The following is a 12,724-nucleotide window of genomic DNA, read 5'->3' on the forward strand; positions in this document are numbered from 1 at the left end:
CACAATAGAAAACTTTCTGGAAATACTTCATATATATATATTAAAAAAAAAAAAAAAAAAATTGCACGAATGCTGAAAAAATTACAAGAACTGGAAAAATATATACACTGCAACCTCAATATACCTTGCCTCATTATTCTGCAGTTTTGGATATAATGTGAGTGTGAGGTGAGCAAATCTCTTAAGATATAAAAAATGCAGTTTACGGCAAACAGGCACTGCAGAAGCAAAAGAGCCACTGCAGTAGTTTCCAAAGTGTGAACCACTAGCTATTTATCCTCTTTTCATGGTAACCAGATGATTAAATTTTTATATACGATGGTACTTATCCGAGACCAGATTTTTAGGTCCTTCCCCATTTCATCAGAGATGCAATAAAAAATACAGTAACAAATAATTGCAGTATACACACTCACAAAGCTAAAACATTTTCCTTTCAGAGGGGAACTAGCTACCCTATTTATCAGTTGTGATATATTCTCTAACAAATTTTTGTAAATAATGTGATGATAGCATTTGATACTTTTCAAGGATGAAATCACATTTAAAATGGCAAAAAACAGCTAAAGTCAATGCAAAGTGTTTATGAAATGGCAATAGTTTGTATATTTTTATAGTTTGCTACTATTGAAGTGGCTAACATTCTCTGCAATTATATAAAATTCACTTGTGTTGTTTACAGCCCAAAGAAGTAGATCCTTGAGGAATAAAACTTTATGGGGAGAAGGGAAATTACATTCATGGGAAAATATAGCCTTACATTGCAATTATTCATTAAATTTATATGGCTCTATATTCTTCAGTTTTGAAAAGGATTTCAGAAGGCACAACTACTCAATCTCCTTAGTATTAGCTTTATGCCAAGTAATTTGTTAAATGAAAGAAGTTTTTTAAGTGATGCTACTTTGTGGTATCAAAAAGAGAGTAGAAAGGAAAATTTGCATTCATAATGGAATGCAAACTCATTGCAGCATAAAGTTAGACTGTCACCTAGTGGGTGACAAAACTACAAATTCTGTTCCCCCATCCTCCAGATGGATGAATGACCCTCTGTGCTTATTAACAAATGTGCCAAACCAACTGTCCAGGCTCCCTGAACTTACACTCCTCTCCCACCTCCAAGATAGCAGACCTGGCAATACGGTAGTTTTGACTGTGATTTAGAAAAACCCTTTAAAGGAGTAATAAGTGTAATGAAGTTACTGTACTAATGATGATATTACACAGCATATGTGAAGCTGTGATTATGTAGCTGAGTAGTTTTATATTTTTTATTTATGCTATACTGTAGATTGGATTTCCTGTAAACATGTCTCATTGGAAGTGTGAGACCATTATAAGAAACTGAATATTTTGCAATTTTATTTTTTAATACAGTCGAACTTGGTTATAATGAGGATAGAAATGAGATCATGGCTGTAACGAGAAAAATGCCATAAAGATTTTAATTTATGTGTATTCCATTACAATTGATCACTGTTATAATGAGCGTACTACATGGATATACTGAACAAATTTTGGTAACTCGGGTAGTTGAAAAAAACCCCAATTCTTGGAATAGACAAAAATGAAAAGGGCGACTTAGCTTTATGACCACCTGCATTGGATTAGTGGCCAGTTTATGACCTTGTCCGATGGGGACGGGGGCTATACAATAATGCATTGGTGCTCTGCTTGTCGCATTGCCCTATTTACAGATTGTCTTGTATTCACTGAACCATAAATTTATTTCAGGACTTCTAAGAACTTTGTATGCGGATCACTTTATCATTTTAAAGTAAAATCAGTTAGAAGCGAACCTTTCCTTTGGAAACATGTCTACTAACAAAAGAAAGTGTCTCACAATTCGCAAAAAAGTCAAAGTTATTCGTGAGTTAGAATGTGGTGCAAAAAATGTTGAAGTGTGTGAAAAGTTTTCTTTGTTCTCTTCAAGTGTATCGACATTGTGGAAGAATAAAGATGTTTACATATTGGAACTGGAAAAGAACATAACTGGAAAAAATTTTTTAGAAAGTGCAAGGTTACAAACATTGAGGAAGCATTGCTTCAATGGTTCACCATAGAAAGAAGTGCTGGATTTTCAATATAGTCCGATTTTGAAGCTCAAACGGAAAAATTTGATAAACAATTTTGACACGATGATTTTGTGTGTAACAGCAGTTGGCTGGATTGATTTAAAAACCGACAATGTTTATGCAAAAATTAGTGGAAAATCTCAATCTGCAGATCCAACAATGGCAAATAAATGGATTGACTGTGTTTGGGCAGAAAATCAGGAAAGATTTCAATGAAGAAGACATCTACAGCAGTTGTGCTATTGAAATAGGATCTAGAAAACTTGGGCAGATTGGCTGAGAAGTGGCAACTGAAGTTTAATATTGACAAATGCAAAGTACTGCATATGGGTAGAAGTAATCCCAGAGGAATGTACCAACTGTGTGGTACTACACTTAGGGTGGTAGAAAATAAAAAGACCTGGGAGCAATTGTGCAGTCAGATATGAAGTTTTCTGAGCAGAGCAGACAGGCTGTCAGAGCAGGTCATGGGGTATTGTCAATGACATACAGGAATTTTTCTAGTAGGGGAAAAGGAGGTGATTATCCCTTTGTATAAGGCAATGGTCAGGCCACACCTTGAGTACTGTATACAGATCTGGAGGCCTCATTTTAGGAAGGATATAGAATTGCTTGAGCGAGTACAGAGAAGGGCAACCAGGTTGGTGAGGGGAACGAAGGTGTTCTCTTACCAAGAAAGGCTTAAGCTCTGCAAATTGCAGCAGCTGGAGTCTAGAGATGATCTGATTGAGGCGTATAAGGATTTGAATGGGTTGAGCACACTGAATTCTGATGGGATTCTTCCGCTTGCTGAGATTACAAACCCGAGAGGGCATAAATTCAAAATGAGGAAAGACAGTTGTAGAATAGATGTGCGGAAATTTGTCTTTAGCCAGCGGTTGGTTAATTACTGAAACAAACTTCCATCTGTCATTGTGGGAGCTGATAGCTTAAATAAATTCAAGGAGGAACTGGACAAACTTTTAGAGGGAATGGTTGTGTGAAATTGCTTTTTTTTTTTTAGCCGATGCTACATAAGCTCATATGCTTGCTCTCTTGCATCACATGCCTCTATTACTATTACTACACAATGCCGATGAAACAGGACTTTTTTATAATTTGACAACTGACAATACATTTAAATTCAAAGGGGAAAAATGTGTCGATGGAAAAAAATTAAAGGCTTGCTTGATGGTGCTTGCATGCGCAAATATGACCGGAACTGATAAAAAAAAAATAATAAATAAACAAAAAAAAAAAAAAAAAAAAACAGTTTGTTATAAGAAAATCGTTAAAATCTCAGTGTTTCAAAAATGTAAGGAAACTTACTGTGGATTACACCGCAAACAAGAAAGCTTGGATGACTTCAGATATTTTTCAGCAATACATAAATGATTGGAATAAGCAGCTATTCAAAAAGAAGAAAAATATTTTATTGTTAGTTGATAACTGTTCTGCACATCCGCAGATTCAAAATTTGTCCAACATTAAGCTAGTGTTTCTGCCTCACAATGCAACATCAATTTCACAACCAATGGACATCGGTGTAATCAAGAATTTGAAAGGATCTTATAAAATATTTCTAGTTCTACACCTGATCAGTCAAAGAGAACAGAAACTTAACGAGTCTATATCCATATTAGATGCTATAAATTTATTGAATGATACATGGGACAACGTTACTTTGACAACCATATCAAATTGCTTCAAGAAATCAACATTAAATTCAAATGAAATTTCAACTGTAGATGAAGAAAACAACTTACCATTATCCAAATGGTTGCTACATAACGTTATCTTTAAAACAAACGATTTTAAGATTCATAAATAAAGACTAATTGAAATCGTGTTTACTATTAAATAGTATTGTTTTTAATTAGAGAAATAAATTGTTTAGTATTAAGTGTATGGTTTTAAAATTACAGACAAATAAATTGTGTTTAATATTAAGTGTATTGTAGTTTATACAAACATATTAATACAAATAATATGTAAGTATATACTTATATTTTTTCTCTCTATTTCTTTTGTTTTTTGAATCTATCTTTTTATCAAGTTATTGAGAATTTAAAAAAATAGGAGCTAGATTTAACTCATCACTGATATAAAGTGTTCATTGTTCAACGGCTCAGGGGTTCCCCCATCTCCGCTATCACTGATATAGTGAGTAACTGTTACGAGGAAATTTTGTCAGTCCCTTGATGCTCGTTATAACCAAGTTCAACTGTATATGAAGTATTGATGCATGATATATTTATTTCAAAGTACATTATTAAAAAAAAGAAAATAAAAACTTAGGAAAGTTAGGCTACTAAAAAACCTAATGGTGCATTTGCCATTTAAAACATTTAACCCATTTTGCCCACTGATGATAAAATACTAAAATTAGAAGAAAACACATGTGAAATGCTTACCTAAGCATTTCACAAGGCCATCTTTTGGTCATTATATGTTAAAAAAAAAAAAAAAAAAAGTAAATTTTATTTCAGGTTAAAACACCTTACAATGCAAATGTTAAAGTTGTCTCCTGCCACTTTTGTTATACTGCAGTTTCACTGTATTTAATTCTTATCTCTATCAATTATATCACATAAAAAAATATTCAACGTCGCTTGGTCATAAGGTATGGTAACAGTTTCCCTTTTTTTGATATGCTCAAGGAGTGGCACTTGGACTCAATCAATGCACAATTAATAAAAAAACTGCACAAAGCCAAGACAAGATGGAATGGCAAGAAAAGTTGCATCAGGCTGTCTTTTTCCCCCCCAGGACAACACAGCAGCATATATGTCCATTGCCACCATGCCTACTACCAATTTTCCCCCATCCTCATGTAATAACTTGACTTTGAGTGGATTGATTTTTATATTTTGCTCTTTTAGAAAAGTTTTTTTGAGCTTTCCCAAATGTCATTAAAATCAGACCAACAGAAATCTGGCAGTTATTTTTTTAAATGTGTGCACATAAATTTTTTCAAACATATCACATAGACTATCCATATACATTGAGGCTGAAGAATTGGATATTATGTTTCGCTGCCATGCATTGTTGGAGTAATAATGGGCAAAGTGGTGAATGCATAAGAAATGAAATTTTCTCAGTTCACACATAAAAGTCATTGCTTTTTTTATTATTATTATTTTTTTAAATCATGAATTATTACTATTTGTTGATGTGCCTGAATGTAATGCACTGCATACATTAACTAACTTGTTCTGATACATATGGAGAAAACAATGTCCGCAGAAAATAAATCCAATATCCTTTTCAAGAGTGATAATTGGGAAAAATTTGCCTAGAAAAGAATAAAAGCATATTTTGATATAAAGGCGGTTCTAAGAGTGAAGTTAATAACTACAGATCAATTAGTCTGACTTCGGTGGTAGGGAAAATCTTAAAAGCAATGATTAGGAATGCAATCCTGGGACATTTAGACAGATATGACAATCTGAAGAACACACAACATGTTTTGTTAAGGGGAAAATCATGTTAAACTAAATTAGCAGGCTATTTTGACAGCTACTCATGAGCTGTATGTAGGAAACAATTTCAACATAGTTTATTTGGATTTTAGCAAGGCCTTGGTTCCTCACGAGAGGTTATTGTTATAAACTGGAACATGGGATTACTGGATATTCTTCGTATTAGTGTAAAGCCAGAAGTGGAGTCCCCCTAGGTTCGGTTCTTGGACCACTGTTGTTTCTGATTTTCATAAATGACATCAACAATAGGATAGAAGGCTTGATGTCAAAATTTACAGATGGCATAAAGATTGGTAGAGTAGTTAACGTTCAGTACCAAGTAGCATTCCTTCAGGATAACTTGAACAGGCTTCAAGAATCGTTAGAAAAGTGGCAGATATGTTTTAATGCAGCAAAATGAAAGGCTTTGCTCTTGGGGAATAGCCAAACCAAAATAAATTATACACTTGGTGGGGTTGAATTAAAAACAGTAGAGGAAGAAAGGCATCTGGGAGTTAAAATATGGGCAGATAAAGTTTTCTGAGCACTGTAAACAGGCAGTCAGGAAAGCCCATGGTGTCCTATCAATGATTTATTGATTATTCTATAGATATACAGAGGTCATAGTCCCACTGGATAAGGCAATTGTAAGATATTTGGAATACTGCATTCAAGTAATGAAACCTCATCAGAAAAAAGACATTGAGCTTCTTGAAAGGGTCCAAAGATGGCCAACTCTTATGGTGAGATCAGCAACCAGGCACCTTTGAGGTAACCTGATTGAAGTTTATAAGGCCCTGAGGGGCACTGTTATAGAGAATTCCAGAACTCAGGGGCATAAATTCAAATTACAGGGGAAGAGATTTAGAGTAGATTGTAAGAAGTTCTTTTAGTTAGTGAGTCACTGATTGCTGGAACAGGTTGCCTTCACAGGTAACCGAGGCTGACAGTGAATAAATTCAAAGGTCACATTTATATTTTTTATTTACAAATATACACAGATACAAACACTTTCTATTTACAATCATCTGATTCTGTGTAAGAAACTCTATCCAATTTTAAAGCCTCACTTACAAACTATGAAAAGCAATAAAACACTTAAGAACTCAAAAGAAAAAACACGTATGTACAGTAAACCCCCCGCTATTCGTGGGGTTTACATTCCTGAAAAATGCCGCGAATACTGAAAACGCAAATACTGAGTTATGGCTCCCATAGTAATAAAATGGTTCCGTTCCAAAGCATGAAATATATAAGAAAAACTAGTCTAAAATTTTGTCTATGTATGTATTATATGTACCTACATAATATGACTATGTACATGGACAGTAAATAGTGAAATACAAGCATAAGGCATCGAAAAGAAAATAAGAAACAATTTAATATTAAATGTAATATTTATTAGAAATTTCAAACAAATCTTTCAAACCAGACTTTGCTAGCTAAAAAACTTATCCCACCAGTGCTATCACCAGTTTGACTAAAGTGCGGATAAAGGTGTTTTGCCCTTTCACAAATTATCAGTGAACTTAATGGAATTTTATTTTCAGTTCAGTCTCCTATCCACAGATTTAAAGCCTTTTCCATTTTTTCTAATTTAACATCATGAGTTACAGAGCAAAATTTTGAAGCAATTAGCACGTTTTCCCGGACACTACGGTGGATTTTTTCTTTCGATTTCTTGATTGATCATACCATTGACTCATTGATTTTATAATGTTTTGCCACTGACGAGACACTTTCACCATTAGAAATTTTGTCTAATAACTCAATTTTACTCACTAATGTCATCACTTTCTTTGATCTTTTCACAATTCCCTTGTTATTTGTAGCCATATTTTGGTAGGGGTTAGAAAAGAACTTGTTCACAATAAAGTCACTTTCTTTTAACGGTAGATTTTTCACTTTTGTAAGCATATCAATTAAAAGCAAATAATGAAACCTTCCATGACAAGTGCATAACACATACTGAACAGAGATTAGTTGGAAACATCAGAGCTTGCGATTTTGTCACCCCCCCCACCCACTGAGCACTGTTTTGACCAGGCAAGATGATTTTAGCCATGCCCATGGCACTTTAAAATTCACATTTTTTTAAGTTTCATTTTATATTAAATCAGCAACCAGGAATAGCAGGGGTTTACTGTATAAGTATTCTTATATATACTTCAAAAGGGCACAGATGGTGCAGTTGTGGGAGACCACAGGTGGTGCCTTACCCTAAACACTACGCATAAGTTTTCTGTGCAGCAGTGGCACCTGGAACATAGCTCAACTCTTCCAGTAATCATCGTATTGTATACAGGCAACCCCCATATAACACGGTACTTCTACAACATGGTTTCGCTCTAACACGACTGATAAATTGCGGCAATCCTCACACAACATGGTACTTATATAACATGGTTTAAAAATTGCAGGAAATCTCACATAACACAGCATTTTTGAGCTTTAGTGCTGGGAAAATTCTGCTATTGTGTTAGAAGTAATTTTCAACGTTTCCACTCCTTTTTGTGAATCCCCATTGTTGACCCGCTAGTTGTTATTGCCTACATGGTATTTTTCTAAAGCACATTTCTGGAGGTCTGTATCTTGTTGGGAGATCCCTGGGTTAGGTTCTGTATTACTGAACCTTTGCTTGTTTGAGACCATAAAAAACTGTGATATCAAAGCGTGCAGTTCATGACTTTTAAAGAGAGCAGAAGGTACACAAAATATAGTTGCTGTAGAAGAGATTGTGCTTCGCAACGATGAAAAGAAAGAAAATTAAATGAACATATATTACCTGACATATAAGTACCATAGTTTGTAAGGTAAGACATTTGTTCAGTTATTACTACTATAAAAATTAAGTTTCCGATAGTTATATATATAAAAAAAAGGTGTATTTTTGTTAGCTTTTGGAATGTAATCCCCCCCCCCCTTTTTTACTGGTTCTTAGTCCCGTATAACACGGTTTTGCATTATACGAGATTTTGTTGTAGCCAAACTACCTGTTATACGAGGGTTACCTGTATGTATATCTGTAGTTTAGCCAAATGCATATTACATGTGATTTCAAAGGTCAACTGGATAGTTACCTATGCAAAGAGGGAAGCAAATAATTTGTATTTTCTTTATCTTCTGTCTCCGTCTTTTTTTTTTTTTTTTCTTCTTCCAGCCAGTGCAGCAAAAGCTTGTGACTTCCTTGCACTATATGGTTATTACTATTACTATATCCTATGAGTCTCCTTAAAATTACATCTACAGAAGTTCAAATCTGATGTCAACAATATTCTTCTGTCTTCTCAACCCATATGTTGTACTAGAGTAATACAAGTTCCAATAACAGTGTGTTTTGAGGTTAAAAGAAAATTAAAAGGGCATGAATCACAGTAAATATGAGGTTACTGTTGCAGCCTGATACAAAACGAAATCCAAATCACAGCTGATTACATACTTTGCATATGCCATATTCTGTGATAAAGATAAGCAGGCCACCTAATGGCAGCTTTGAAACCCATATTTAGGTTCAATATGTCCACATTTTAAAAAGCAAACTTTACTGAAATCTGGAAGACCAAGAAAAGCTGGCAGGTATGCACAAGTGGCAATGTCCAATTTAGGTGCCTAGGTTTTTTATTTTGGGTTTTCAAATTCATAGTTAATAAGTACTACTGTATAGTATGCTTTTGATATCATGACGTATCTAGTTTGAATTTCTAACTCAAGACCAGTTCTGACTATTTTATCACTTTCTGGTTCAAAAACTACCAACATAATCTGAGCCAAAACAAAACAATGATGCTTTTAACACTATCTGTATCTATTTATCATAAAAAGACTATATACCAGACCTATGCAACATTCATTCTTCACTTCTTCAAATGAATGAGAAATAAGTGGGGTTTACTTTCTAGGTTTATCTACTTGTAATGTACAAATTCTGTTTATAATAAAATTCAGAACTTTTGCAGGGTTTAAATGTTTCATTATTTTAGCCTATTTCAAAATTAATCCATGGATCATGTCAAGAATTAGAGTTTTATTTAACTGATTTTTAAATTACTCATTTTTTTCCCTTTATTTATTTTTAAAAGTGAACATGTGATTATGTAGTTCATTTCCAAAAACAGTAATACTAACCTGTGCTCTTTCACCATCATACTTAAATTCACAAGTAAATTCAACATCTTCAAAACGGCGCAGAACCTCTTCCAGTCCTTTAGTGGGATGAGCTAACATGGGTTTCAATGGGATACCAGGTGACAGCTTGCAATGTTTGGGCAAAGCTTCAATACCTTCTTTCAATAGAACTGGCACAATGAGGTCATAATTAGGGCATTCACTAATCAAAAAAAAAAAAAAAACAATTTTAAAGGATTAGTTTCTTGTTGCACTGTACTATATTACATAACGTAAAGGACAATAAGATGTAATGTGGCATATTTTAACAACTTAGATGAGTGTTAAGGAAACCTAAGATATCAAATAATAAAGTAATAAGTAGTCTCATAACTTTGTCAGAATAAGTGTAGATGCACAGATGGCACAACAGATATTTGCAGTACAGTGAATGCCGGATAATGTTATTGCTGGTTAATGTTATCAGTTGCTTATTATAATCAAAATTGAAAATCCACTTATATTAAAATGTATGTGAAGTCTGCCACTTTATATGATTATACTGCCATTTATTGTTATAATTTTTCATTTTAATTAGGAGAAATATGTCTACCAGAATACCAAAAATTGTGTATAAGTCAGAAATTTGCCAATTATTTACAACCCTGACCATGCCAAATAATGTTTTCAATCTTATCCCTTGTCATGTGAAAGCAGTACCTTTTAATTTCTAATTCCTGCGACATGTCTATAGCCTTCAAGAAAAGCAAGAGAGTGCCTGTAAACAAAAGCAAGCGAGCAATTAAGTGATGTTATTGCTACTGGGCTATATGGTTGAGGAAAGGAACAATCTAACTCACCATTGTAGAGTTTTGCAACTGTGCACAACAAATTATTGGCATTTAGTTACACTGTCCAAACACTTGAAGTTTCCCGCAAGTCATCACGTCACCTCACGGTGCAACATGTAGTACTGTATCCAGTCTGCTTTCCATGAATGGATTTGAGTTTAGTTTGCAACTAACATCCATCAAGAATTGAACTGATTTATTTTTTCTTAGAATAGAAACATTGCAGAAACGTAGAGATTTAAGTTTGAGTGAAGTTCTCCCAGTGAATAGTTTTCACAATGCAATGCAACAAAAAATTTCAGAAACTGAAGAAAGCAACAATGCCCAAGCTAAGGACATAGCAAAAATAATTTATTAGATGCAGTGCATATGATGGCTAGCACTTGGGATTTAATTTTTAAACAAACAGTCAAAAACTGTTTTTGTAAGGACAGATTTATTCAGCCACATGGTGTGATATTAAAAAAAAAGTAGTACAGTGCAAAAGATACGTGCCAAAAAGTAGTACAGTGCCATCTGGCACTTACGGCTAGATGACGGCACAGCAACTTGCTTGCTAGAGTCGTGACCATTGACTGATTTCATACAGTTCTTCAGGATGTGATATCCTGATTGTCTGCCATTCAGGATTGATACTACTTCCACTTGTAATTCACCCACTTCCATCCTTTCACCTACTCTCCACTATAATACGAACAGTGGAGAGCACTCCTCTTATTTCTTGCTGAGGCTTTGCTAAGAATATAAGAATAAGAGAATAACGAAATGCGGCCCATTCTTCTCCATCACTGGAGAAGCCAAAAAATTATTTATCTGCATAAAAATTCAGAGGAATCAAATAAATCATTCTATAATAAATTAAACAAGGGAAAAAACACAAGTCATCGATGTTAAAACATTGACAACTATTTTTGCATTCCAGTAATACCAGAAATGGATGCAGAGAGAGAGAGATATGCAGCAAAGAAACATACAAGGTTGTTACAACACTGCGGCGTTTTGTCTAGGTTTAATATAATGTAATATAATGATTGCCTCTGAAATATGAAACTGCTGAACTACATTATATTGTAATATAATGTAGTTCAGCAGTCAAAAATGTAGTTCATTAATTATGATAACAGTAATTTACATATTAACTGATAATACTTAGTTGAATATTAAAGTTAAAAGTTTAAAATAGGCTGAAATTATTTCAAAATAGGATTCCATTTTATCATAATATTAGCATAGTTGCCCATTATTTTCTTTCTGAACTTACCAATACGTAGTCTTAAGGATGAGAGTATTTTCTTCAATCATCTTTTTATCCATAGACTCAGCTGAAGCTAACATAGCTGCTTTTGCTAGAGCAACCAAAGCTGACTGTTCAGCTAACCCAATTCTTAATTTGCCAGCAAGAGAACGTATTAAGTAACGCGCCTCAGAATGACGACATGCCACCAGCATTGCCTGTATCTTGTCTATTTTTTTGCTCATTGACTAAAATCAAAATAAAAATATATAAATTACATAAACCATTGAATGCATGCAGAAAACAACAATTTTTTTTTTTTTTTGTAAAAAAACTGAACAGTTATGAAAACCCAAAAATCACTATAGCATTTATGATTTTATCCAACAACATAGAAAAAAAAAAAAAAAAAAAAATTGCGGAATAATATTTACTAATAAAACCCACAAGTAAATTCTTAGGTACAGCAGGCCCCCGTTATAACGCGGTTCGCTTTACGCTGATTCGCTATAACGCTGTTCTTATATTATAACCCGTATCTGACTATAACGCTGTAAAAACTCACTATAACGCTATTTTACTAGCATACAGATTGAATTTTTGGCAAATCCGTCTTCAGTCCAGTCTGTTTTGAGCCTTTTTTTTTTTTTTTTTTTGGCAAAAGGAGAAAATAGTCACCATGAAATTAACTACAGTAATTATTTTTATAATTTCTACTCTATGTACAAAATTGAAACTTTCAATATGCTCTATTTTCTTGGTGTGGATAGTTTCAAGGGAGAAATTCTTTTTTAGTACACCAGCTGAAAAAATTTACCATCCAGTGTCATATGCTGTTACGAAGTCTGCATTTTCTGTTCTGACATGTAATAGAAAGATACTAAAAATAGATTTACTCCCTATCTCTTCTTTTGTTTTACTGTGGGAACTATAACTTGCGAAATGTTTTTCACACAATCAATCCCATGAGTGCTAAATGCGGTGCTGTTTCTTGTACAGTATTCTCTTGTCTTCTGAACT

General features: G+C 33.8%; 1 protein-coding gene across 1 annotated transcript in view; it reads right to left on the reverse strand.

The window, feature by feature from the left end:
* Positions 1-12,724, reverse strand: part of DNAlig1 (DNA ligase 1) — a 75,643-nt gene that overhangs the window by 11,319 nt on the left and 51,600 nt on the right. Inside the window, exons 10-11 of the mRNA XM_090385696.1 lie at positions 11,732-11,952; positions 9,641-9,842 (exon numbers count right to left, since the gene is read on the reverse strand). Coding sequence (XP_090241822.1) covers positions 9,641-9,842; positions 11,732-11,952 — 423 coding nt within the window. The remainder of the gene's footprint in view (positions 1-9,640; positions 9,843-11,731; positions 11,953-12,724) is intronic.

This window comes from Mastigoproctus giganteus, chromosome 12 (assembly GCF_048544385.1).
Source record: "Mastigoproctus giganteus isolate SK-2022 chromosome 12, ASM4854438v1, whole genome shotgun sequence".
Lineage (NCBI taxonomy): Eukaryota > Metazoa > Arthropoda > Arachnida > Uropygi > Thelyphonidae > Mastigoproctus > Mastigoproctus giganteus.